General features: G+C 50.9%; 8 protein-coding genes across 8 annotated transcripts; 4 read left to right on the top strand and 4 right to left on the bottom strand.

Moving 5' to 3' along the window:
• Positions 1 to 485: 485 nt before the first annotated feature.
• On the bottom strand, positions 486 to 2,436 carry BO83DRAFT_360091 (cytochrome P450; the record flags this gene model as incomplete). Its single annotated transcript, XM_025529384.1, has 5 exons — positions 486 to 940; positions 1,060 to 1,698; positions 1,773 to 1,932; positions 2,062 to 2,187; positions 2,248 to 2,436. 5 exons carry the CDS (start codon positions 2,434 to 2,436, stop codon positions 486 to 488), a joined length of 1,569 nt encoding a protein of 522 aa, XP_025388497.1.
• Positions 2,437 to 3,509: 1,073 nt separating this feature from the next.
• On the bottom strand, positions 3,510 to 5,165 carry BO83DRAFT_444446 (uncharacterized protein; the record flags this gene model as incomplete). The annotated part of the gene is made up of 5 exons (XM_025536496.1): positions 3,510 to 4,057; positions 4,121 to 4,210; positions 4,341 to 4,761; positions 4,869 to 4,934; positions 5,030 to 5,165. The coding sequence occupies 5 exons, from the start codon at positions 5,163 to 5,165 to the stop codon at positions 3,778 to 3,780; spliced, it is 993 nt and encodes a 330-aa protein (XP_025388496.1). The 3' UTR covers positions 3,510 to 3,777.
• Positions 5,166 to 5,736: 571 nt separating this feature from the next.
• Positions 5,737 to 7,557, bottom strand: BO83DRAFT_311746 (FAD-binding oxidoreductase; the record flags this gene model as incomplete). Its single annotated transcript, XM_025527490.1, has 7 exons — positions 5,737 to 6,014; positions 6,099 to 6,162; positions 6,211 to 6,283; positions 6,338 to 6,677; positions 6,739 to 6,829; positions 6,962 to 7,023; positions 7,107 to 7,557. The coding sequence occupies 7 exons, from the start codon at positions 7,555 to 7,557 to the stop codon at positions 5,737 to 5,739; spliced, it is 1,359 nt and encodes a 452-aa protein (XP_025388495.1).
• A 1,201-nt stretch (positions 7,558 to 8,758) lies between these two features.
• Positions 8,759 to 12,039, top strand: BO83DRAFT_444435 (uncharacterized protein; the record flags this gene model as incomplete). The annotated part of the gene is made up of 5 exons (XM_025536495.1): positions 8,759 to 9,663; positions 9,734 to 9,854; positions 9,966 to 10,246; positions 10,319 to 10,562; positions 10,724 to 12,039. Exons 1-5 carry the CDS (start codon positions 8,827 to 8,829, stop codon positions 12,037 to 12,039), a joined length of 2,799 nt encoding a protein of 932 aa, XP_025388494.1. The 5' UTR covers positions 8,759 to 8,826.
• Positions 12,040 to 12,756: 717 nt separating this feature from the next.
• Positions 12,757 to 14,184, top strand: BO83DRAFT_360085 (tRNA(Phe) (4-demethylwyosine(37)-C(7)) aminocarboxypropyltransferase; the record flags this gene model as incomplete). The annotated part of the gene is made up of 2 exons (XM_025529383.1): positions 12,757 to 13,699; positions 13,778 to 14,184. Exons 1-2 carry the CDS (start codon positions 12,835 to 12,837, stop codon positions 14,182 to 14,184), a joined length of 1,272 nt encoding a protein of 423 aa, XP_025388493.1. The 5' UTR covers positions 12,757 to 12,834.
• A 39-nt stretch (positions 14,185 to 14,223) lies between these two features.
• BO83DRAFT_378139 (nucleobindin SSP120) lies at positions 14,224 to 15,176 on the bottom strand. Its single transcript, XM_025531176.1, has 2 exons — positions 14,919 to 15,176; positions 14,224 to 14,825 (listed from the first exon to the last, which is right to left on the bottom strand). The coding sequence occupies exons 1-2, from the start codon at positions 15,031 to 15,033 to the stop codon at positions 14,341 to 14,343; spliced, it is 600 nt and encodes a 199-aa protein (XP_025388492.1). The 5' UTR covers positions 15,034 to 15,176; the 3' UTR covers positions 14,224 to 14,340.
• A 154-nt stretch (positions 15,177 to 15,330) lies between these two features.
• Positions 15,331 to 18,058, top strand: BO83DRAFT_378138 (uncharacterized protein). Its single transcript, XM_025531175.1, has one exon. The coding sequence runs from the start codon at positions 15,477 to 15,479 to the stop codon at positions 17,664 to 17,666; it is 2,190 nt and encodes a 729-aa protein (XP_025388491.1). The 5' UTR covers positions 15,331 to 15,476; the 3' UTR covers positions 17,667 to 18,058.
• Positions 18,059 to 21,703: 3,645 nt separating this feature from the next.
• BO83DRAFT_311833 (protein arginine N-methyltransferase) lies at positions 21,704 to 24,439 on the top strand (the record flags this gene model as incomplete). The annotated part of the gene is made up of 4 exons (XM_025527493.1): positions 21,704 to 21,817; positions 21,868 to 22,489; positions 22,554 to 24,115; positions 24,176 to 24,439. The coding sequence occupies 4 exons, from the start codon at positions 21,704 to 21,706 to the stop codon at positions 24,437 to 24,439; spliced, it is 2,562 nt and encodes an 853-aa protein (XP_025388490.1).
• Between the last annotated feature and the right edge of the window lie 2,407 nt (positions 24,440 to 26,846).

Raw genomic sequence — 26,846 nt, 5'->3', positions numbered from 1 at the left:
TAACTAGTTGCGTCTCGCGTTCACGCCAGTATTTTGTTACACTTTACACTACACAATTCATCTGACTCATCCACCCTACACAAGATCATAGTTTAGCGAGTGGCCTCCGGATCACGTATGATTATCTCGTAATGGGCCTATATCCAGCATGGGCAGCCACTGTCACCGAAGAGAAGCCAAGCTATGCCTTTCGACTTCTGGTTTTAGAAATCTACTGGCTCTCTTTACCTTCTTATATCCCGTTGTTGGAATAAGAGTTCCAGTCCAATAATTTGAGATGTGGCCTGACTAAAGCCACTAGGAGTCGTTGTTCCAAAAGTCAGGAAATTGGTGTCTTTGGATGTGCTTATCATTGTGCGAAGTCTCCGGTCAATGGAGCTAGAGAACCCTGGAAGACCCCTCCAGAATTCTACATTACTCAATACATCCCCATTGATTGAAATATGCCCCGTTAGCCATACTTCATAATCAGACAGAGCAAATAGCTACAAGCCCCTCTCGCTTGTAATCCTCTCCGGCCTTCTCTTTCTCATCAACAATTTAGCCCCTTGATCTGTGAAACAATTCTCATTGACATGGAGTGTTTGAGGACGACCTCGCGCCCTCTGATCAGCGGAGAAGTCGAACTCGAAATCATACAACAACCGCGCCATGATCAGCTTGATCTCGGCGACGGCGAATTGGCGGCCAGCGCAAGCCTGGTTCCCATAGCCAAAGGCCAAGTTGTCGGGATGGGTCATGCCGGCCTTATGCCGGTCACGCTGGTCCGGGTGGGCCATGCGTTTTCGGTAGCTACGCATGGGATCGAATGCCTGTGGGTCTGAGTAGACGGCCGGGTCCATCGAGTGCTCGTAGTTGGCGAAGGCGAGCCGTGAACCCTTGGGAATGAGGGTGCCGTCTCTTAGTGCGATATCTTCATAGGCTAGTCTTTGAGGGTTGACTTTTTTTGTTGTAATGTTAGACAAAGGGGATTATTGGAAGCCCGCTCCCCTTCCTCAGGAGAAGCGTAAGGGGGAATGGGAAGAGAAGGAAAGGAAAGGTTGGGGGTGAAGAACTCACGGAGAAGAACAGGACTATGCCTCTGGCTTTCTACGAAGAAACTATCCAACTTGTCCAAGCGAGTACACCACTCTTTAGCACTGATTGGAGGGTTTTCCTGCCCGGGGGGTCCACCCAGGTCCTCAGCAATCGCCAGAACCTCTGCCCGAAGCTCAGCGAACCACTCGGGATAAGTGCAGAGGTCATACAGCATGTTGGAAACATTGGAGGCAGTGGTGTGGATACTAGCCAGGGTCAGGACGCACTGACGAGCGCCCATCTCATCCACCGCGACCTCACTGGGAGTACCATGATCCAGCATCCAGTTCAGTAAAGTGTCTTCTTCGTCCTCTGCTTCTCCGCGCAGTCGCTTCTCCTGGGCCAAACGGTGCCGCTGTGTGAGCTCGCCCACGATTTGGCGGCCAGTCTTCAGCTGCCGGAAGGTGCGATAGCGGGCGGGCACCAGCCGCGCAACGATTCCGTACAGCCAGGGCGGGAACATCTTGATAGTGAAGGCAGTGGTGAATAGATCGACGGAGAAGTCGATGGAGATGCGCAGCCAGTCCGGGTCGCGGCAGGTCGGGGCTCCCATGAAGACTTTGGCTGTCATGCGGGCCACGAGCATGCGCAGGTGATTTTCAATGGAAACCAAGGTCCATTCTATTCAATTTTAGGCGGAAGTGGTCATTAGCCCATGAGGAGAATGTCAAACAAGTTCATAGTCTATGACTGACCATCAGTATGCGGCAGATCGCGCTCCCACCCATACACCAATTCCTCCTTGGCCTTATCCACATAGTTATACAAGTCAGGAATGAGCTTCTTCTTGAGAACGTCGAGGTGGAGGTTGGAGTGGTAGAGGAATTGCATCGAGGTGTACTCGGGGGCTAGATTCTACAGTACCTCGTCCACCCTCATTAGCAAAAGCCAAGATTGTTCTTCTCTACTTCTTTCTCTATCCCTTTCGAGAGCAGGGGGTAAAGGGGGAGCGCGCTACAACAGAGCAAAAACGAGTAGACTGACCCCAGTCTGAGCCCCTTTGCTACTGAGCTTGGAGGGAGAAATCAGTCGAACCTCCTCCAGATACCTCATTGGTAGGACCAGGAAATCCACGTCCCAACGCCGGAGGACGAATGGGTTTCCTCTCATCTGCGGATCCCAGGGTCGTGAGAAATGGAAGACATTATATATAGTGTCAGATTTTCTTACCGTAGTGTAGGCATCATGGATGATATGTCGAGCACCCAGGATGAAGCGGCCCTGCAGGAGAAAAGTCGGCTCGAAAAAGGAACGATAGCCAAATATTGGAGCATTGGGAATTTGCTTAGAGCGGATGAAAGAAGGAGTAAAGAGGACGAAGAGGAGGATGAGAATGGCAGCTACAAGTGTTCCACGCATTCCGGGGATGTTGATAGTGGCCTCATAGTCGCGAAGAGGAAAGAACCCCGGGAAATGGAAGAAGGAGGAGAGACTATCCATCTAGTAAATGATGGTTCCTGAGCAACCGCGCATAAAGAGAAGACAAAGAAGTTAAGCGTGAAAGGAGGGGAAAGAAAAGATATCACTGAAAGTCGATCTTTCCCCAAGTCCTCGAACTAGGATCTCTCTCTCTTTTCACCTACAGTCGGCTCATAGCAGCCGCAGGAAATATGAGCCCCAAGTTAAGGTCTAGCGGTAGCTTGCATTAGCGAAGCGCATGATGATTTTGGCATTGACATTATCACTAGTACGTGATACTTGTATCTCCGGCCCCTCAGGGCTAGATTGCAATCAGGTGCTAGAATAGTGGTAATGTATTACTCTAACTGCTCTGTATAGTACGGCATACCTAGAAAATTCTTAGTTCAATTCCTACCTGCCTCCTCTACCTGCCTTCCTAGTACTACATTATCAAGGTTGAACTGGTATCCCTTCCTATCGGTATTCAAACAGAATTTCAGGAGAACACAGCAGTCAACTAGTAGGCTAGTAAGCACTGGCTATATCATTCATAAACTCTTGCAGAATTCTAGTATCCTAGTATCTTTCGGTATTTGTGAATTCTTACTATACACTATAAATACAGGCAGAGGCAAGGTAATATAGTAAGAAACGTATTATGTATTTGAGAGAGTCAAGTAGCCGCGCGTAGCTCTCTGCCTCGCTTATACTAGAGGTCTAATATAGCAAACAAAATTGAGGGATTTTGATGTGATTCTTCTCCTAGTATGCAGGGGGAACCTGATTTGGATTCTTTACCCAAACAAGAAGGAGACCAATGCTACCGGAGTTCGTGACAAGGTGGGCGGGGGTGTAATCGAGGGACTTGTAACTCCAATGCCACTATCAGCCGCCAAACTGTGCGCCAAAAAAAGAAGCGTGTGACAGGAGCGGGCGGGTGGGTAGCTGGGTCAATCAGGAGAGGTCTGGACGTTTGTCCTCTTGGGCCCCCAACCCTCCGCCCCCCCGCTGATCTTGAGATTATGGGAACTTGCCCACCAACAAGATAGGGCTGTTGGTTGTAGGGGGGGAGGGCAAACAGTAGTCCATATAATGAACGAACATGATTCGCTGTTGTACTCAGGCTATAACTACTACATATTAGGGATGCCTACCATGTAAAAAGTGGCTTGTTGCATGTAAGCGGGTCTAGATCAGTGAACAGGTTCACCTTCCAGGCTCTGTTATGGCCCCCCTCATCTGACAGATGACATGCAGTACTCCGTACACACTATTTTACCCAGGATGCTAGCCTCAGAATCAAACAGAGATCAGCCCCACGACAGAACTAGGTAGAGGATTCTGACTAGCACCCGAAATCCTTTCCGGTTGTAACGGCGCCAGATCCACCTCGGAGACACCCATCTTCTTGTAGCGCAGCAAACCCCGGGATTGTTGCGGCATCGAGGAGGACGAATAGTCGGCCGGCTGGTGCCGTGTCGGGGAGCACGAGGGGAGGAGGGGATGCACCATTGTACTCCAGAATTGTTTCACTGAGGAGGCGCAACCGATCATGATGGCGATGGTTCCTTCAATGACCCTTTATTTCCCACTCAGTAAAGATAGCACGAGAAAGGGACTTCAAACTTAGTCGTAAACTCACGCGCAGAGCATAGTAGCCAGAGTATCTGACACCGTACCCTTGTAGGCGCTCCATTTAAAATACAAGGATGCAATCGAGGCAGCAATACCACTACCGGCACAAAGGCAAAAGCAGAGTCAGTTCATTAATGTCTCTCAAGATCCTCGTCATCCCCCTCCTCCTCCTCTTCTTTTTGTTTGTCTTCTTCCGTCAGAGTGATAAGGCATCAAGAATCACGTACAGAATCCCTGAAAAAAACACCGCCATGACCGCCAGCTTCTTCTGACGGGGCAGATGCAGCGTTCGCACGAGGGGCATGGGCAAGCTGAATATCAACACGTCCTCAGCGAGCGCAATAAATCCCGAGAGCACTCCAGTGAGTGTAGTGCCTGTTGTACACACTTCTAGATCTTCCAAGGTTGCCGCGGTGATGCTGGGGTTGCAACGCATGAAAGTGGGCGCCATAACGCAAATGTATGCAACGCCCGAGACGGCTATACAGGCATAGCAGGTCCAGCGCAGCCACTTCCGGATGCCAAAGAGGCTCACATAGACCAGGAGGATCGGAACCTTGGTCGTCCAGAGCTCGAAGGCAATGAGCACTGTGATGACCACCGCCATGCGGTTGAGCCAGTTCAGGGAGTCCATTGGGCTCACGAATCCTGTGTTTCGTCTCACCGGGCATCAGTGTTGGGTGTTTGATGTAGATGAATAGAAGCTGGGAAGTTGGCTTGCAGACGAACAAAAGCAATAAAATGCATAGACTTACGCTGTATTATTATATCGTTCATAGAAAAGGCGATTGTCACGAAGGCGAATCCGAGCCAGGAGAGATCTACGCGGGTAGTTAAGGGCACGGCGTCAGCAAAATCCAGCTTTGGGGTTTTCTCGCTTGCGTTTGAAAGCCACATCAAGAGAAAAATAACATACAGTCGGCAATGAGAAGTTTTCTATGCACTCTGAGATTCATCAAGCATCGCAGGGCCACAAAGACCGCACAGAGGACTATCAGAGGCGTGCCGGCGGCCACATAGGCATCTGGTGACAAGGTGGCTTTAGTCGACATATTGAAGACTTTGGCGTCTGAGGTGTGAAACAATTGACTTCACGTGTTAATGATCGGAGTTTGGGCAGGTGAAGGCAGAAATAATAAAGTTTTGACATTGAAAGGTTCTGGCATCTCCAACAAATACCTGAGGGACCGCCGACCTGGTGCAGGTGTCAGGTTCGACTGGCCCAATCCACCAACATCTCACAGCCTCAAACAAAAGGCACTCTGGGGACCCCCTTCCCCCAACAGTGTGACAGCTTACGTCGCTAACCGCCCACATGTACCAGGAATAGGTTTGTTTGAAGGTTGGTACGCTACTTGGCTTTCCTATTGTGATTGACCAGGGATTTGCTCAGCCGGCAACAGGTTATGCACCAGCCCTTTCCAAGACGACATCATCCTGATCATTATTTCTCTGTACAGTACACAGCTTGGTCATGACTGATTCTGGTACCTTGCTACGTCTAACGAATCAAATCGGCTAGTGCCGCTCTACACATACTACAGTTCTTGAGATTAGAACGCTCGAAAAGAGGAGAAACCTCGCATGACTAGTATTGATCTATATCAGAGCTCCACCTCCGTTCTAGACATTGTTGCGTAGAAGAAAGCCGTCATTCTGTAGCTTCTGAAAAACGCCTTCAGGGTCATACTTGGCCGCCACATCATGCATCCGCTTAATATTCTCTGCCCCATAGCTGCCCAAAACCTTTTGTAAAGCGGTAGCAAAGGTCATACACTTATAATCCAGAAGGAGTCCTCTTTCCTTGGCCAGACACTGCACCTTTACAGACATGGCGTTCACGGCACCTTGTGCAGCAGCATCATCACCGTCTTTAGGCCATTCACAGGTGAAAACCCACCCTATCAGAAGTGAGTAAAGTTACATTAACCTCAATATCCAATATACCAAGAAAGGGATTAATAACATACAGGATTGTGGGATACTCTCATGACCCATGATATTCTCACCACGGTCTTTACCAGCTTGGACAGCAGCTGTACCAATTGGCTGAATGGTATAATGTAGGACGGTATCAGCTGGAAGGGCCTTACGGACCTCAACCCAGGTCTTATACACTTCTTCGTATAGTTCAGGTGAGTTCCGGGTGGTAATTGTACAAATGGATCGTCTGTATCCATATTAGTAATCATAAGAGTGAATTCCAATCACAACCAATACTTACTTGAGAGGGGTCTGGGCATGGCCCATAGCTTGAGCTAGAGACAGAAGGGTGCCGTTTGTAGAGGGCAGGACTGTTGTCATCAGGCTTTTGAGGTCGTGGAACGGCCTAAAGGTTTTCTGGGCTTCAGACTCAGCTGGATGGTCTCCATAGAGTAGGCCTACTGCAACAAAGCCATTGTTGAAATTGGTGAACAGCCCAATCTTAGGATCTTCCTCCATAGTCTGTTGAACTTCGAATGTAGCCTTGTTGATTGCCACATGATCCTCAGGATTGTAGAGGTTGATGGTATATTGGACATTTATCAACGGATGAGTTTCGAGATCAAACCGTGTGACGATACCTGTTGTGATAATGAAATTAGCCAAACTATGTCCTGAAAACAACTATGCCAGTAGGCATACCAAAGTTAGAGCCGCCACCCTTCAGAGCGCGGTAGAGATCGGAGTTTTCATTTTGATTAGCATTGATGAGGTTGCCATCTGCGAGTAAGACCTGGAGAACTTGTTAACTATGAACCCCCCTGATCCTGCCATGCCCCACACCCTACCAGACCCAAATGAGAAGTAGAAGAGGAAGAGAGAAAGGATGAGGAAGGAGAAAGAGTAAACTTAATCTTGAACTTACCTCGAAGTTCTTCACTCCATCAGCGCCGAGTCCGTAAAGATTGGGCAGAGCCCCCAAACCTCCTATTGCGAAGCAGTGAGTGACTTGATTCAAGGATAAAGAGAGAGATAGAGGGATAGGCAAGGAAGCACGCAAGCACACACACCTCCTAAGAGAAAGCCTCCCAGTCCTACCTGAGAGTCCCTCCCCCCAATGGCTGACAGCCCTCGCTCCTCCAGCCAATGATATACCTCGCCCCAGGTATTTCCCGACCCGAATCGTGCAGTTCCATGATCAGAAAGTAGTTCTTTAGACCTAAACTGCCTGATATCTAGCACCACAGCGGCTTCACCAGCACTGCTGAATCCTGCATTTGGGTTATGGCCGGTAGTGCGGATAGCAAACTTAGTACCAGTTTCTTGTACGATAGCCAGAGCCTTAGTTAGCTCCTGAACATTACCCAGGTAGACATATGCGGCCGCAGGAGTCCAGCAGGTCTGTGACCAGGGGTAGGCCACAGCAGCTTCGTACTTGTCAGCAGATTCATTGATCACCACTTTATCGGTAGAATCATCGGTAAAGATAGATCTAAGCTGGTTCAAGACAGCGGCCGCCATGATTGTTCCGTGTAGAGGTGAGGAGGGGGAATAGGAGTGTTGTTACTGGTTGATATTGAGATGGTGCTAGAGTCAAAGAAATGATGAGAACCCTTCACTTTCTTTTCTTGTCTCTCTTCTTTTTTTCGATTCTAGCACGGGGACGACTGGAGGTGTCTGGGACTTTTTAAAGTGTAAGAGATGCCTGACTGTGATCATTCACCACCCGTAATTCACACCCGCCCCCCTTCCAGGTCTCGTTTCCGGTTTCTGTCGGGGGAAGGGGGAAAGGTGTGCCCATACGTACATTGTTTGATCCACCGAAAGATGGTCAACGAGGATCCAGTGTGACTTAAGCCATACACAGACTCTCTATTTGCTCTCTCTTTGTCTCTTTCTCTCTTTGTCCTCACAAGGCGCCCCTCCCGCTCTACCCGACCCCTGTTTCTTTCCAGCTTGGGGGAATGGCTAGGGCTAAGCCAGTAAGCGCTAAAGCAGTGGTACCCATATAAGATGTAAATTGGCGCCCGCGGGGATGATCGGTCATACTACAATGTACCCCAGCACCCGCATAAGTAGCCGTACAGAGTAACCGAAAGAAACAGACTTACTTACCCAACTAAGTATCTACTATCCAGCAAACATTGCACTTGTCACAGTTGATTGGATCTATGATAGCAGTCTGTTGGTTATAATACAGTACAATAACAACCCTCACACAGATCCCAGTTATCCCGCCCCCATTTCACACTTACCCGCCGTTTGCTCACCGGGCCAGCTGGGTACCATACCCAAGTAGTTTGCTACAAAGTACCCACTGTTAGATAGGACAAGCGGCAATCTTATAAACTAACATTATTGCTCTAGGTGGTGCTGAGTAGTAACAAACAGACGCTCGCGCGAGACACTATTTGGGTCTTCTGGGGATAAGGTCAACGCGTCAACCGAAGCACCCACCGGGATTATCTGAGACTAATGAACTCCACGGGGAGGATCCCAAAGTTGCACCAGCAGTATCCTCGCTTGTTTGTTCCCTGCTTAGGCTTTTATCCTATCACGCCAACGAATCGACCAGACAAGGCTCCCCGATAACCGACTGTTGGCAATACCGAGCCTCGTGTATCTATGACAAGCAAAAATAAACTCCCCTGCTGGCTGGGCCATTCCTTGTCTGTCAATAAAGGGGGAGGGGGGGGGGGGAGAGAAACATGTAAGTAGAAAAGAAAAACAGAAAATATAGCATTGACATCCAAATTCAATCCTCCCGAACATTGTTGTGAATCCTTTGAGATGTCGGACATCGCTTCTACCAGCATGGCCGTCCGAGCCGAAAGGATTATCGCCTGTCTGGCGAAGTCTCTTGAAACACCTTATCAGGGCTCCAGCTCCATGACACCCTCGCTCTATGATACAGCCTGGGTCTCCATGGTGGCTAAAGAGGGGAAGTGGTTCTTCCCTGAATGCTTTCAGGTAGTTCTTGAGAGCCAGTCTCCGGGGGGAGGGTTTGGTGTGAACGAGGGAATGTCGCCGGCGCCGCCGCAGCAGCTAGATGGCATCCTAAACACCATGGCTGCAGTTTTAGCACTCTGTCGATACCAGAAGGATCCATCTTTCTCGATCCAGACTGGCGCTCCCAATCACTTCGCTCCTCTATCGTGGTCGAATCTACAAGACCGAATCGATCGAGCTCGGGCATATCTCGACCATGCCCTGCAATGCTGGGATGTGAGTTCCACCGTGCAGGTGGGTTTCGAGATCCTTGTGCCCAGTTTGCTGCGCTTATTGCACGATGAAGGGCTGCATTTCGATTTTCCCGGCCGCGAAGCCCTCATGGTGCTGCATCGGCGCAAAATGGACAAGATTCAACCTGCGTTAGACCTCCCCTGCCCACCGCAAACCACGCTGCTGCATTCTCTTGAGGGCTTCATTGGAAGCGTGGAGTTGGGCAAGATGGCGCCCTGTCTAACCAATGGCTCAATGATGGGGTCACCCTCCTCGACCGCCGCCTATCTAATCCATAGCCCCAACTGGGATGAAGAAGCAGAGAACTATCTCCGCCATGTCGTGGCGCACAACAATGGACGTGTGCCTTCTGCCTTTCCCATTAGTGTCTTTGAGATTTCGTGGGTAAGTGGAACCTACTTTACCATATCCAGGCCCAGTTGAATAGTTTTAACCATGTACCTCGTCTTCCTAGGTTCTATCAACCCTGCTGAGCTCGGGATTTGAACCAGATGTCTTGGGTTTCCAGAACGTTTCTAGTCTGGCAAATTACCTTGAGACTCGTCTCGCAGAAAAAAATGGGATCACCGGCTTTGGTAGGGATTCCTGTTGAATATAACTTTTCCTTTCTCTTGCTCCATCTCGCTCCATCTCAGTCAATGCTAATTACGACCTATACTGACGTGTAACCGGGACGAGAAATACAGCTCCCGGAATGCTTGCCGATGCAGATGACACGGCGAAGAGCATATATTCGCTCGATCTTCTGGGCCGACCCATTGATTGTACACCCCTGCTTCAGGCGTTTGAATGTCCCACCCACTTCAAGACGTACAGTCTTGAGATCAATGAGTCTTTCAGTGTTAACTGCAATGTGATGATTGCGCTGCTCGCATGCCAGGTGCCTTCAAAGCACCTAGCGCAGATTTCCAAGGCCCTGCGGTTTCTCTGCAGCGCTTGGGATAATGGCGAATGGAGTGATAAATGGGTAAGCTTTCTCTTCAGGGCCGATGCCTTGCCTTTGCGAACCGTGGACGCCAATCTAAGCTAATTTAAATAGAATACTGAGTCCCAATACACCATGATGCTTATGGCCGATGCTTTGTCAAGTCTGATAGAGCGCTGGCATGACGGCGCTCTAGGAGATATGGATGCAGACTACCTGGCCGAGCACGTTCCACGGGTGACCCTGCAGATCCTCATGCGAACGCTCAGTGCGCAGTCAGATGAGTCTGGTTCATGGAAGCAATCATCAGAGATCACCGCCTACGGGCTCTTGACTCTCAATCTCTGGCCAGCTTGCCGTGGGTCCGAACAGCGATAGGGATCCAAGTTGTCTACGAGTGCATTGACCGAGCCACCGAGTACCTACGCGCCCACAAGGATTGCTGGGACAGTCCTGAGCTAATTTGGGTCGAATAGGTGAACTATGGCTCCAGCATTCTGTCAGAGACTTATTGTTTAGCCGCACTGCAGCGGACGGTGCCAGATTCGACCCGTTGGGGCAAGCCGACCACAGGCCTATGCCAAGTCCCACGGGAAAGAATCCACCGATTCTGCCAATTCTTTGCTCGATTACCCATTTTCGAAGGCGAGCCGACATGGAGATTGCGAGCTTCTATTGTCGAAGGGGATCTGCTCTTCCCGGCGTTGCGGCGGACGGCACTCGAGCTGGCCATCTTCCCCTTCCCCACTGTGAATCAAACTGCCAAATACCTGGATTATATTCCTCTGACGTGGACAACCTCCAATAATGCAGCTGGAAAGTTTGGTCTCTCCACCGCCAGGATGATAGAAATGATGGTTCTTTCTCTGCTCAATTTCCAGGTGGACAAGTGGTTTGAGGAAACCACGGAGGCATCGCGCCTCCAAGGCGATTGGACAGCGCTCAGGTCCGTGATCAGGGAGATTTTCACCGAGAAAAAAGAGGAAGAGAAAGATCATGTGAAGAAACGCAAGAGGGAACAAGTGTCGCCGCCACCGCCGCAGAAACCAAACCGTCACCCTCGTCACAAGCGCCGGCAAGTGAAAAGTTTCACCGGTTATAGCACTTCTTCAATTGCCTTACAGTCCAATGGCCATAAGGGGGTCACCATGGATGGGGATCAGGATAAGATAGTCACTTTCCTAGCCGAAGTCAAGCGTACGCTCACCCGGTTCGTCCAGGGCGTGCTTCAAAGCCCTGCCGTCTCGTCGGTACCACCCGCACTGGGTCGTCGGGTCCGGCAGGAGCTCTGCACATTTCTCCTCGCACATGTCAAGCAGGGGGAGGATAGCGGTCCGCAGGCGACTAGGAGAACGGCAATGACCCAGACATATCATGAGTGGGTTCGCACCACATCAGCGGACCACACCAGCTGCCCTTACTCCTTCGAGTTCTTCCGCTGTCTCGTCGCTTCTGATACAGGCAAGGATTGCTTCACGGGTCCTCTTGCCCAGTACCTCTCCCAGGATGTCTGCCGTCATCTGGCCACCATGTGCCGTCAGTATAATGATTATGGCTCAATGGGTCGAGACCGCGAGGAGCATAACCTCAATAGCATTGACTTTCTGATGGTTGGGAAGGAGGATGACGAGAAGAAAAAACACGCAAATACATATACGGACAAGCGCTTGTTATTGCTGGAGATTGCCCAGTATGAGCGCGAATGCCTGGAACTGGCAGTGAAGCGGCTGCAGCCCGAGGTCTCCAAAGCCGCATGGAATGCATGGAAAGTTTTTCTTACCGTGACGGATCTCTATGGTCAGATTTATGTAGCACGAGATATCAATCACAAATGAATGACATATGTTGAAATAAGATAGGCAATTGACACTTCACCTCTTCTTGTTAGGTTAAACCTTAACTTTCTGTGTAGTATTTGTCCCAACAATCCTGTGCACCCCGGTGATGCATATAAGGCAGATCGATCTCACATAATTCAGCAGCATAAAATGTTTATATCAAGGCGTTACACTCCTCACTCAGCAAACTATGGGATTTCGGGTACTTTATAGATGACTATCATATAAGTGAATCTCACTAGCTCAGTGTGGGAGCCAGATTAACTAGTATCTTTAGTAAGTTGTCCAAGTATGCTCATAAGCTATGCGTGGTCTGAGCTGCATAGTTCGCTTAGTCTTTTAGCAGGCGGTTTACATTAGCATCAAGATGCAAGTAGAACTTCATGCAAAATATCTATGTAGTATAGTGACATGTCCGCTCAAGCAGGAATTCGGAATTGGAATTAATCAGCCGTTCGACATTGATTGAGACACCCATGAGAATAACCAACTTCAGACTGCCCCAATCAGATTACCATCTCTAACATTTGATTTGAGTTATGTTGTGATTTCCCGCCAGTTCGGTCTTTGCACTTCATAATATCGACCCGGACTGTCACAATTTTAAACCTACCACTTCCGGCGAACCACAATACCGTCCCCACTCCCCGCAGATCATGTATTTTTCATCATCGCCCGTCAGATCAATACACTATCGGTAACCACCAAGGTACAATATCTTCCTGCATCTACATCTACAGCTTCCACACGCCTCCACCAGCAATTGGCACCCACCTACACACCTCCCTCGCCATGCTACCACCCCCGGACATCCCCGACACTACCACCAACACAACAACCACAACCACCACATCACCCCTCCCCCTCACCACCGACAATGCCATCACCACCACCACCACCACGAAAAACCATAACAACCAGCACCACAACCACCCCCGCAAACCCAAACCGACGCTCCTCAACCCCCTCCAAAAAGGCATCACAACCTACCTAACCCACCATCACAAGGACACCACCCTCCCCATATCCTCCCTTCCCAAACGCTTCACAATCTACGCCCCCCTCCTCCTCCTCCCCGTCAACGCCCTCACCACCCCACCCGCCTGGCACACCCTCTACAGCACTTTAACGCCAACCCAAAAGACGACTCTCTACGAATGCATCCTCTCAGCCTTCTCCCGCTACAACCTCACTCACATCGCCATGAACGCCCCCATCGCCCTAACCGACGCACAAGGCACCGAGAACCGCATGCGCAGTCCCGGCGGCCTACTCCCTCTCCACGGGGACTTTGGGCCCGCGCCCAGCACAATCACAAACCTGGACTCGCCAACAGCCGAGGACCTGGGACGCGCGTTCTGGGTAAGCACGGTGCAGAATCATGGCATTGAGCAGATCTGGGCGCCTATGTATACGATGTTCTCGAGGGGGAATGTTACGGAGAAGGCGCGGATATTGGGATCGGGGATGGAGGGGTTAGCCAGGGACGATATTGAGGGGGCAGGGCGAGGGATGAGTGTGGTGGATATGTATGCGGGGATAGGGTATTTTGTGTTTTCGTACCTCCGGCGCGGGGTGAGGCGGGTTTGGGGATGGGAGATCAATGGGTGGTCTGTTGAGGGCTTACGGAGGGGGTGTGTGGCTAATGGGTGGGGGTGTAGGGTTGTTAGGGTTGGTGAGGACGGAGTGTTGGAGGGTGGGATGAGGGTGGAGGAGTTGGTGGATGGGTTGAGAGATGCGGAGGATGGGGATAAGGTGGTGGTGTTTCATGGGGATAATCGGTTTGCGGCGCGCGTTTTGGCGCAGATTAGGGATGTGATGGAGGTGAGGGGGCGGTGGGCGCCTGTTAGGCATGTTAATTTGGGATTGTTGCCGTCGTCGGAGGCTGCTTGGGGGGATGCGTGTCGAATGGTGGATGGAAGGTTGGGGGGTTGGTTGCATGTGCATGAGAATGTGGATGTGAGGCGCATTGAGGAGATGAGGGCTCGGGTCACGAGTGAGATTGGGAGGTTGAGGGGGGAGGCTTTGGAGGTGGAAGATGAGGTCGTGGCGGAGTGTCGGCATGTTGAACAGGTCAAGACGTATGCTCCGGGGGTGATGCATTGCGTGTTTGATGTCAAGGTGCCGGCGCTGGAGTTATAACATAACGCTCATGGACGCTTCGTTTGGAATGGGTTGTTGGCATTATTTCCAAGGTATAACCACCCATAAGGATGCTCGTCTCATCACACATTTATTATGTACAGTATCATCATCAACTATAACAACAACAACATAAGGAATCTAATGTACACTCATCTAAGCTTGCTTGAGGAACTTCTGCGGTATGTTGGCCTCGACGATCTGCATGCTCTCGAGCTGCTCGAGACGCTCCATCGCCAGATCTTCCTCGTCGTGCCGCCGGAAGTGCTCAATGTCTTCGGGGTGGGTGAGCTCCTCCTCTGTCGCGTCTTCGCCATGGTACTTCTCGAAGTGGTGGATCTCGTACTCATACTCAATGTCGCCGTGGTGGCCCGGACCAAACCCCAGATCGGGCAGCCGAGTGCCCTCGCCGATGATGCGCATCCAGTTGTCGCGGGTGATGAAGCCAGTATTCGTGGGGTCGAAGAGAGTGAACACTTCTCTTAGAGCTTGGCTCTTGTGATCCTCCGTGGCACCTGCGTTCGTCTCATCGTCCATACCGTATGTCTTGCGCACTTCCTCGGGAGTCCATGCCCCGGATTCATCATAGTCGTGAAGAGAGAAAAAGGAAGCAGCGTCGAAGGCATCAATGTGGTGCTCCTCTGTTTAATTGGGGCCAGAGAGTCAGTCACACGATCAATTGCTTCCCTTTCAAGACGGATATCAACATGATAGATAGTGGTAGTAGTAAATACCTTGCATATGCCGGGTGGCCCAATCCGACGAGGGCGGCTGGTCGGGGTGAGAACCGTGGGCACTCACCAAGCTGCCGCTCAGGGCCAATAGAGCAGTAGCGAGGACGACGAGCATTGTCGGGTGAGAATATACTTATTTATAGAGCCACGAGCGGCCAGGCGAAAATCCGACGAGTCGTAAAATTGCAGAATGAATGAGATCTCGCGAATGTGACAGATCGCCGGGAACAAAGAAAGGGATGGCTGATTCCATTCCAAACCAAACCAAGTCAGTCAGTCTTTAGTCTTGGTTCCAACAGCTGGAAGTTCCCCCGGTTTGTTTGGTTTGCATTGCCGGTGGTCCGACTTTCGTTTAGCCGGTTTTGGATCATCATCAAAAGATTCTCGACCTTCCGCCCCGATATTTCCTCCCCCTCCGACCCCCTTCATTTTTCCCCCCCACGACATCGATTTTGTCCCGCCATTGGTCGTCGGATCCTTGTGATCAATCAATTGGTCACATTCCCCATCCTCTGATTCTCGTCATTGGAGTCGGTTCACGGCAGAAATGACTTGAGAATGCAAGGTCTTTGGTCCCGCGCCGCTCCGGCGCAATCCACCTGCCGCTGCGTCTCTTGCTTAAGTACTGTCTCCAATGGGGTGGCCTCGAGAGGTACTTCGGCTGCCAGCAAGAAACGCCTCCGGCTCGGAAACTCGGTAACAGCACTATACACCAGCATCTTCGCCGCCGCCGCTTTGGCAGACGCCCAGGCCAAGGGCCAGCGCCGTCACGAATGGGAGGAAAAGATCGCGGCAGTCAAGGAAGAGGTCATTGAGCTGGTGGATGAGGAACAGCGTCTGGTGGAGGCTCTAATGTCGCGTCGGAAGCAGGGATTTCTCAATGGAACGTTACAGACTAGACAGTTCAGCACAGCGACTCGCCCGGCACCTATGAGATACCAATGGCCCAGGAGGAACGCACCGTTCGCATCTTTTCACTCAACGACTGCCTTTGCGAATGAGAGGGATAATCAGATAATCCGTGATCTGGTCGCAGAGAGCGAGGATCCGCTGGCCGAGGACGCGAATGAGGACTATGGCCTTTCGCTGGAGGATGATGATACGCCCACATGGCTTACTGGGGATGTGGTTCGCCAGAAGGTCATCCGGAAGCTCGCGCTTAAACAGCTGGCCATTAGACTTCTGTTGCGGCCGGCAATTGCCCACAGCTATCAGGGGGTTAAGATGAACTACAGTGCCGACTTCTCAATACCCCAATTGAGAGTGCCGCAGTTGCTAGCGGAACTGAACAGCCTTCGACGCAGGATGCGTCAAGTGAAGGGCTCGGAGAAGGCTAATATTGATGATTTAGCCAAGGACCTCCGCGTGCACTCGATACGACACATGACGGAAGAGCGGAATCGGCTCGATCGGGACGTCCAGCGTGATACCGAAATCTATATGCGGAATGAGATGCCCTTGCAGGAACTCCTCCTCCGGCTAGCCAACAACCTGATGCAGTGCACGGATCCGGACCGGCCAGAGGTCATAAAGAAGATGATTCTTGCGTTCACCAAGACCCGTCAGAACGATCTCTGTGATCTGATCTTGAAGACTATCCTTCCACACAAGTTCCCGCTCAGCGCCTCTCTCATCCTCACAATCCTTACGTTCTTCCGCAAATCCAAGAACCTCATGGGTTTTGACATCTTCCTGGAGATGTTGAACGGACACGGCTATCCAGTAGACATGAACGGCTTGGGTCTGTATCAGCGCCAAGTGGTCAATGGAGTTGAGATCATCGTCCCACCAGTGGATTCAGCGAACCCCGTCATCTATGCCACACTTATTGTGTCTTGTCTACGCTTCGACCAGCCGGATCGTGCCGATGCATACCTCCTAGCTGCAAGATCGGCTGGGCATATGGACGACTTTGCAATCCTCAACTCTTACCTGCGGTTCTGTGCTATCCGCACCGACTGGGAAAAGGGAGTCCAGACCCTAAAAAGAACACTGGCGTTCATGGTCTCGTCGACAGAGCACCAGCTCTTCCGCCTTGAACGACTTATCGTACTAATGGTACACATGTGCGATGCCTGTGAGCAATACGACATGTCCGAAGCCATCATCACATCGGCCATGAACAGCGGTTTCAACTGGGAAGCAGCCAGCAAGCAACTAGACATCAAGTCTTCCCACGACCCCTACCACAAGAGATGGTCATCGGCAGCGGAGGCCGCACCAAAGGATATGCAAGAGAAGCTCGCATGGGAGAAGGCCTACGCCTTCGTGAACGTCATGAACGAGCGTCTGAGCGCTTACGAGGGCAAATCGCCCTCCAAAAAGTGGCAAGACATGATAGAGCTCTACTCGCAGCAGGTCCTAACCGCCATGCTGGCCGGATCTCCAGCGTCAGCCAACGCCCCTCAAGTCCCCGAGCAAGTCTTCGAAGACAAGGACCGCCAGAGCCTGCTCCAAGAAATCAGCAGACAGGTCGAAAAAGCCAAAAAGGAGAACGAGTCCACAGCCGCAGCCCAGGAACAAGAGATCACCTCCCTGAAGGCCGAAATTTCACAACTTAAGCAAATGGTCTTCGACCTCCACCAGACCCGCAAGCAGGAGTCTACCATACCGTCGCCCCCTCCTTCTCCCCCTCGCTCTACCCACCACCAAGACCACCTCCTCCGTCGAAAACACGAACATATTGCTCCTGCGCCGGAACTCGAGTCTTCTTTCAACAAAGTCAGTATTCGATACATGAAGTCGTAGACTCAGCCCCCTTGACCTCCTAAGGCACTCTACGCTACTCTCTGGGCCACGAATAATTACGTTTCTCAGAGCATCCTCCTATTCCCCCTTTTCCCTCTCCCCCCCAACTCAAAATCCAGATGGAACATACTCCCTCCGTATACCCATCCCATCCTATACCTACACCTACCTTATACCACTCATGTACGATGAAAGTATCGATGATAAGCTCGCCAACCTCTGGCCGGCATTCGGATTGCTTTGAATGTTTTTATATCTCTAGGTGGTATGATATATGCTACCCGGGACATTTTGTACAGTATTCATACTATAGCTTGTACTCTTTCTTTTCTTTATCATTTTATTTTTGTTGTGATGATAAATAAGGGTTAGAATTGAGCGTTGGATTCCTAGTCCCTTGAATTGGTATTATCCGGTCCAGACTATTGAATGGAGTGACGAGGTTGTCAGTTTTGCATAAAGTTACTAGCGGAGTAAAGTCTGCTGTTCCGTCATTTAATTGTACTACTGGACGTGGGCATTTCGATTAGAGGTCTAATGACTACAATCTACATTGGGGTGAAGTTATGTGTACACTACATGTCACGGGACAAACAATCTCGCTTTCTAATCCGTACCCCTATCTAAGTCCGGAGGTAAATTTGTTGAAGTGAAATAAGTACTGCAAAGTCCCCGGGAAGACCAAAGTCCGTAACAGAGTAAGAAAAAGCCCGGAGACATGAAAGATAATATAAAGTAACAGACGAAAAGTATAAGTACTGTGAATAAGATATATAAAAAAAAAGAAATATGGAAAAAGGAAGAACCGGATACACCCTTTTTAATTGAGCTGCATGATTATCATGGGCATGAAATAGAAAAAAAAACATGATCTATAGATATCGTGACAACAAAGAATTAACCTAGTCTATCGTCTTCTGCTGGAATCAGAACGCATTTTCTCCTTGCGGGAAAGTCTCTCGGCGGCGCGGAGGAGGGAGGAGCGGATCTCGCCCTTGGGGAAGCCGGAGATGTCGTAGTAGGTGGGTGCGATGTCCTGGTTGACGCTGGGTTAGTATCGGTCTGGGTGTTGGTGTTTGGTAGAAGAGTTAAGGAAAGACTTACAATGAGCCATTCGGGCTTGACGGCCGTGACAGTCCGAATGTAGTTCTTGGTGGTGAGAACGAATTCGTTGTAGAGAACCCATTCTGCTTCGTGGCCCAAGACGGTCGAGGGGTGCAAAAGAACGTTCTGGTTGTCCTTGATCGTGACATACATGTTCTTGCCCTGAGTCTCCTTCTTGGCGACCTGCATGAAGAAGCCGGCGCACAGCGCACGGCGAATGTTTTCGTAATACTTCTTGTCCTCGAAGGGGGTCGACACCATCTCGAGTTCCTCACGCTCCATGATGCGCAGAAGCTGCATGCGCACGTTGTCTGCGGATTGCAGCGATCTCAGAGAGAGGAAGTGGTCGTGGCACCATTGCTTCAAGTTCTCCTGCGCTTCAGGGCTCTTGAAGGCATGGTAGACATTGAGAAGGGTAAGGTGGTCACCGTCGGGGTGGGCGAAGAGATCCTTCATCTCATCGGCACGCTTCCGCTGAGAAGCAGGTCTGACGAAGACTTGCGGGACGGAAAGCAGGGCTGTGATAGAAAGAATTTCGTTGGAGCAGTAGAATTCGGGGGAGCTGATCAGCATCACAGCAAGTGCGGGATCAAGGGGAAACTCGGAGGCCAAGCGACCCAGCTGAGTGAGGTTTCCATCATCGTCCAAGCAAGCCAGATAGTTGAGTTCCTCCAAAGCTCTCATCAGAGTCTCCGGAGCAGGGGGATCCATCAGATCGAAGTGGACAAGATCATCAATGCCTAGCTTCTTCAACTCCAGCACGGTGGAAGAAAGATTGGAGCGCAGAATTTCGGGGTATGTCTGGTCGATAAGTTCCTTCTTAAAGGCTCCTTCAGTGTACAGACGGAAGCACTTTCCGGGGCGCGTACGACCAGCACGACCAGCTCTCTGTTGTGCGGAGGCCTTGGAGATAGGAGACACCAGAAGAGACTCGACACGGATACGGGGGTTGTAGATCTTCTGCTTCGAGAAACCGGGATCGACGACGTAGACAATACCGTCGATGGTAAGCGAAGTTTCAGCGATGTTGGTGGACACAATGACCTTCCGGCCGGGACGGCCTCCCGGACGGCGGGCAGGGGGGGCCGGTTCGAAAATGCGCTGCTGCATATGCGGGGGCAGACTACCGTACAGAGGGTAGACCTTGATGGGACCGGCATCGGCCTCTCTTACCATTTCATCGGCTTCTAACGAGATCTTCCGTGAGGCGTCTTCAATTTCTTCTTCACCAGTCAAGAAGAGAAGGATATCACCTTCGTCTTCTGTCGCGTGGATCTGCAGGACGGTGCGAATGGCAGCTTCGACGTAGTCCTGCTCGGGCTCAGGGGTATAGAAGATCTCGACAGGGTGAGTACGACCGGGAACCGCAAGGAGAGGGGCATCGTTGAAGTAACGCTGGAACTTCTGTGCATCCAGAGTAGCAGACATGATAATGATCTTCAGGTCAGGCCGGCGCAGCACAACTTCCTTGAGAAGACCCATGAGGACATCAGTAGCCATTGTTCTCTCGTGGGCTTCGTCCAGAATAATGGTACTGTAGCGGTTGAGGTTGTGGTCGTTCATGGCTTCTCTCAGAAGCATACCGTCCGTCATGTACTTGAGCACAGTCTTGGAACTGGTCATATCTTCGAAACGGATGCTGTAACCGACTTCCTCTCCAAGCTTGACATCCAGCTCGGCGGCGACACGTTGAGCGACGGACATGGCGGCGACACGACGAGGCTGGGTACAAGCAACCATCTTGCGCTGAGTTTGCGGCATGTCATCAAAGAGGACGAATTGGGGAATCTGCGTGGTCTTTCCGGAACCAGTTTCACCGACAAAGACCAGAATCTGCGACTTTTGGTAAAGCTCCAAGAATTCATCTCTATAGAAAAAACATGGTTAGAACCCTTTTGCGATGTAGCAAATCATCTGCACAGGTGTTGAAAACTCACCTCTGAGCATGTACGGGCAGATCGCGACGAGTCTGCAAGATAGAAACATATTTGCTGGAGAAAGGTTGACCGTTGAACGGGTTGATATCGCCATCTTCCACCTTCTTAGCCAGCGCAGCGGTGGTCTGGTGCCTCTTCATCTTCCCAAAGGCGGGGTGAAGATCTGTGGTGCCATCGGTCCATGTGTTGGAGTTGCCGTTGTCCGCATACATGTGAGCCAGGTACGGGTTGTCCTTGGGATCGGTTTCAGACTTGTCCATCTTTTGACGTTTAGCACGCGAGCCGTTTTCAGAATCCGATCGTCGATCAACCATGACGGCTAGCAGAGAGCGAGGCCGGGAGAGAAATTGGGGGGTGTGAAGAGGAGGAAAGAAGTTGGCTGCGGAGCGACAAACGAGAGATGGGATTGTCGCCGAACGGCTTCAGAAAAAAAAGGCGGCCCGGATAGGCAGGTTGGCCGCCCGTCGCCACAGCTGCATTTTCCGCGCCTCACCGCCCTGTATTCTGCCGCTGGAAACCCCACAGAAATCGCTTACCGCCGGCAAGGGGCATCCAGGCATCCAGGCATGAAAGAAAGTCCGTCGCGATGCACGTTTGCTCAGGTACGCGGGGCTATCCAGGAGCCCATTGTCGCGCGACGTTCCCACTGAAGGGGCGTTTAATTTCTCGGTTAGCATCCCTACGCGACTGTACCTCCTCCTTTGCTCTCCCATGTTTGTTGCCGTTCTTATATCAGAACCTGCCTGGCCTTGAGATGAAAACTGCCGGGAAACTCAAACTGATCTGCGATGCGGGACTAACCAGCTACTACCTAGATAGAGACCGTTGTCAATATTCATCGCCTTTCCTTCCCTATATACAGTTCGATTAACGATTTTCTGCCTCATGATCTCTGTCTATGTGTCTGCTGTTTAGTTGCATTTAACTTTGTCATATCGCCCCGTCACCAGGTCCCAGTGCCCTTTTCTCGTCTTAGAATATCCGCCGTTGTCGAACATGGACTCTTTCAATCCAGAAGACATGGCTCCTAGCTTTTGCATCGGACAGCATGAAACCAACCGCAAGAACCCAATCACGGCTGCAATTGTACAGGCAGCTCATGAAAGCAATGTACGCATATCGTGCAAATTCCGGCTCATGTGCTAACTTGGATCGCTCAGTATGACATGCTTACGGCACCAATTACCACGGAGGCCTTCCATTCTCGCATCCTCACCCTGTTAGGCTCCAAACCAAACGCTCCTTTGACTCCGGCTGCCAATGGGACATTGATGACGACCGACAATATGCGCCCCATCGTTATCCCTCCCTTAACTCCCGCGGATAGCCACTTGACCCCGGATGAGACGATGTCGCAGATAGTTGGAGTCACCAGCGGTTGGATCGATCTATGCTCACCGGATCCCCTAATTGCAGACATCTCGCGTCAGGTGTTCATGCGGGAGGTCGCGTATGCAGCTTTTTGTGGCCTTGGGTACCTCTTGATTCCTGGCCCGAAACTGCACCACGGAGAGTTCCATGCAGAAGGCGTGAGCTATTATGCGAGAGCTATACAGGATGCTATCAACCTCGCTCCTTACATACAGTTTCACATTTGGATGCCTATGGTTGATAACCCAGACTTGGAAGTAGATGGAATAGCTGATCTGTCTCGCCTTGCCCGTCAGGAGTTCCTTGGAGAACCGCTCACAGGGCAGCCATTGCGAGTGGATCCTTTTGGCACTTGGGATGCTTGGGACATGATACGAAGAACTTGTAAATACCACTCCAGGCTTGTCGTAGGTAAGATAATCTCCCATGGACTTCATTTTGCGTGTCGTACCTGCTGCTAAGATGATGTGATTAGCACTTTCAATGCCTAAGCACCTCCCTCCCATGTCCGTGCAGTCTCGCTGGTATTCCGAGCCTGTTCACATGCTCACCTTTGATGCCAACACGTTCATCAAGAACCAAAAGGGCTATCCCGTACTGTCTAAGACACACCAGGCGCTCATCGGTCGGTTCATGCGCCTACGGACATCCCCATGGATCCTTCTTTGCGATGTTGGCCCAATCCCCGGCGTAGATGAGCAAGAAACTACAGGAACCAAACTCCCCGCTCTGTCCGGCTCTGATTATCCTAGTCTCACTCAGGCCGCGGTATCCAACAAGAAGCATTATGACCCGACCCCTCATCTTTCCTACCTCAGAAATCTACAACAACGCCAGCCTTCTAGGAGCGCCATGGAGAGATTTGGAGTTGGATACCAAGACTATCTTCAGGCACCCTTGCAGCCGTTGACTGTCAACCTGGAAAGCATTACTTATGAGGTATTCGAGAAAGATCCTATTAAATACAAATGGTATGAGCGCGCGGTCGCCAAAGCTCTTACCGACTGGGCAAGTGAAGGGAAGCCAACTTCGAACCCCGACGGCCGAGTGGTTGTGGCCGTGGTTGGTGCGGGTCGAGGACCGCTCGTGTCGCGGGCGCTCCAAGCCAGTGTCGAGACTGGGGTCAAGATTGACCTATGGGCAGTTGAGAAGAACACCAATGCTTTCGTCCTTCTCCAACGCCACAATGAGCAGAAATGGGGTGGACAAGTCAAGCTTGTGCAGTCGGACATGCGAGCCTGGAAAGGCCCGCAGGTTGAGAAGCAGGGTGACTCAGGAGCACAAACAGGACCGGTAGGGCAATCCCTTGGGATCGAAGATTCGTTACTTTACAATGCCAACGAGGAGCAGGAATCGGCACAGACGTCTGAATCAGCAGCCGCGCCCCCCATCACCGAGCTTGTTCCCACTACGATCGACATTCTGATCTCAGAGCTGCTGGGCTCGTTCGGCGACAACGAGCTTTCGCCAGAATGCCTTGACGGCGTCACGCACTTACTCAATCCTGTTCACGGTATCTCCATTCCGGCTTCCTACACGGCTCACCTTACGCCCATCGCTGCGCCGAAGCTCCATGCCGATGTCATGAATCAATCCGTCTCTAACCCAGCAGCGCCGGAGACGCCGTATGTGGTCATGTTACACGCGATCGACTTCCTCTCCACGAATCAACCCTCTGCAGCTACACTAATGAACTCCAGCCATGGGGGCGCTAAATATAGTGCCCGAGACTCAATCTCCACGCTACCGGGTTCTGGAGAAGCGCCCATCCCATTCGTGCAGACGACCTGGTCGTTTGAGCATCCCAACCGGCATATCCCCCCTCAGTTGCCGACCACGTCAACGATCTCCAATTCGCATAACGTGCGCCGGACTCGTCTGTCATTCCCAGTCTACAACCGCGGAGTGTGCCATGGCCTGGCGGGGTACTTTGAGACGGTGTTATACCGCGACATCGAGCTGTCCACCAACCCTGTCACAATGGACACCAAGAGTGCCGACATGATCAGTTGGTTCCCGATCTACTTCCCATTGAAGGTCTGTCTTTCCTACATATTAGCTTTACGACGCGGGATGCTAACAATCTGCTATCCACAGACCCCTCTGAATGTGCCCGACAATGGCGAAGTGGTGGTGACCATGTACCGGCAGACCGACGACCGCAAGGTATGGTATGAGTGGATGGTGGAAGTATTCGCCGTGGAAGGCAACGAAGAGGAGGTGGTGATGAGTGGGGGCAAAGGCACATCTCCAGCGGCTGGCAATCTGCAGCGACAGCCCCAGCGATCACGTGGCGGGCGACGTGTCCGGGTTGGGACGAGCGAGCTGCACTCCAGCATCAAGGAGGGTTGCCTCATGTGATGCGGTGAAGTGTAGAAGAAAAAGAAGGGAAGGCTGCAGAAGCAGACGAATCTGACTAAGATGTGATGATGGACATTTTTCTTTTCCCAAAATTTACATATGATGAAGAGTAGTCAGCATACCGAGTACCCTACTAAGTATGAATTATTCCGATCGAGAAGGATTGATGATCGCCGAAGAAGGCCTTGTAAGAAGTCAGCTCAGCTGCAGCCGATCTTCAGCCGTCCGCTTCGGTCAAGACTAGGTAAAGTTGCATCGTAGCCTGGCTGGCTGGACTTGCACGGATTTTAAGCAACTACATAATAAGCAACTAGCTACTAACTAAATAACTAACTAACTAATCCCATCTGACGTGATAGTTAATCTTGCTTAGTAGTTCAGATCAAAAAGAAAACCTTCCAAAAAGAAAGTAAGAAACCCAAACCTAAATCCGAACCTACTATCATATCTTGTCCTCCCCCAACAATCCTATTTGTTTTGTTCGTGTTTGTTTGTACAAATATTGGAGGACCAAACCACCCATCCATTGAAATTGATTGACAAGGGCCCAAAACCCACCGTCTGCCTCACTGCAGATGAAAAGGCTACCATTGGTTCCTCCCCGATCGAGCATAGTACTTATGGAGAGGAAGAAAGGTGCACTAATGTATCTGTGCGTCTTCTCCCCCCGGATGGGTACTCGTTAGTAGGACGTGGCTTCGTCTCATTTGGAAAATGTTGAGAAGAATGATGGAACCGAACTTTTTTCCCCTAATCTTGCATGACTTTAGTTTACTTGGCTTGGTTACGCTTGTGCATAAAGTATGCGTTATGTATACTGTAGTACGCAGTACGCAAGTACGGAGTAGTAGATCCCGTATCTATTTAGTATCTAGGTACTTGGTCCCATTGCCCTGCTTAAGAATACAGAAGGGGGCTGAATACAGTATGTTTATCCCCAGCAGATAACGTATTGGCTGTGCATTCTTCTTCTTCTTCTTACTTTTCCTTATATTCACATAGATAGTTACCTACTAGCTGTAGGTATCCATGTCCCTACTACCTTAGTAGTTAAGAGTAGTAGTCGAGTAGATAGTCTTGGCTTGGCTTGGCTGGCTGGACCATACATACATACAGTTACACGAACTAGTACTTCGCAGTAGACAGATTCTATCTATCTATCTATCTATCTATCTACCCATCTACTGCCGGGGGGGGAAGGCGCAGTACATGCAGTTGAAGGAGGAAAGCCCAGATGTAGATCGGAACATGTAGCCAAGCCAACCAGACGACCACTAGTGCGACAGGACTATTCGGACCAAGAACTTCTTGGGGCGGAATGGGACAGACAGTTGGGGGTTTTGCGGATCATTTCTCTCCTTCCTTCCTTCCTTCCTTCCTTCCTTCCTTCCTTCTTCTTTCCAGGCTAAATTGTGTTTAATCCTTCTTGGAACGGAAAGGGGGGTATGTCCGTCTGGGAATAAGGTATCTACTACTCCGTACTGTTGGGGGATGTGCTCTGCTCGGCGCGGCAGGGCGGGCAGGGCGGGCAGGGCAACGTGATGCAACGGACCCCTGTGGTTGGTGTTATCGGCATGAGGAAAGAATCATTCCGATTCGATTGATGTGAATGAAGCTGCGTGGGCTTATCATTACTGTCTATTTGCAGTGAGTGATGATGAGATGGGGCTGGACTGGGCTGGGCTAGACATTCTCTCTCTTTCAGTTCCAATCTAGGCCGGTGAAGGCGTCATTGTTATCCAAGCGTTGAGAGGGAGGGGAGGGGAAGGTATACAGTGAGTGAGTGAGTGAGTGGGTGTGATAGGTAGTTAGTCCACCGTTCTCCGTAGCTTCCTGTAAAGTCTGTAACTCTGATCTGGTTGCTACTAGTATCTTCTAGTGTGTATCGGTTAGAAGGCCCGACTCCCAAGCGTGGTGGGAAGTTGGCCGTAGTGTCCGGTTTAGTTATTCTTAGCCATTCATCTTATCTTGGGAGGGCGCTGGTGCCTCCCACACTAAATGCCTATTGAGTAGTATGTACATCCACCCAAACTTCCAGCCACCCGGGGAATCCACACCGTCTGGGATAGACCTATTACTCCTTCGGCTTCCTGTCACGGGGAACAATTATAGTTCTAGCTGTCCTCTCCCCGGCGTTCTCTTTGGCCGGATTTTATATTAATGGGGGTGCGATGAGCAGCTGGAGGAGGATAAGCTTGCTGATGATGATGCTGATGTGATGCTGATCCTGTTACTTGATATTGATGATTCAGAGGAACATGATAAAGTCGCCCCTCTTCCAAATCTCCATAATATTCTTCAGAAATAGTCCGGAGTTAAGCGCACGCCGAAGGGCGGCCGAACCAAGGGGGGGGAGACCTCCGACAGTCGGGCGGAAGGGGCCCGTCTGGGAGCAAGCTGCAGACCG

Source organism: Aspergillus eucalypticola, assembly GCF_003184535.1.
Source record: "Aspergillus eucalypticola CBS 122712 chromosome Unknown BO83scaffold_11, whole genome shotgun sequence".
Classification (NCBI taxonomy): Eukaryota; Fungi; Ascomycota; class Eurotiomycetes; order Eurotiales; family Aspergillaceae; genus Aspergillus; species Aspergillus eucalypticola.
Note: the sequence above shows the minus strand (reverse complement) of the source record. Positions and strands in the feature narration are given on the sequence as shown.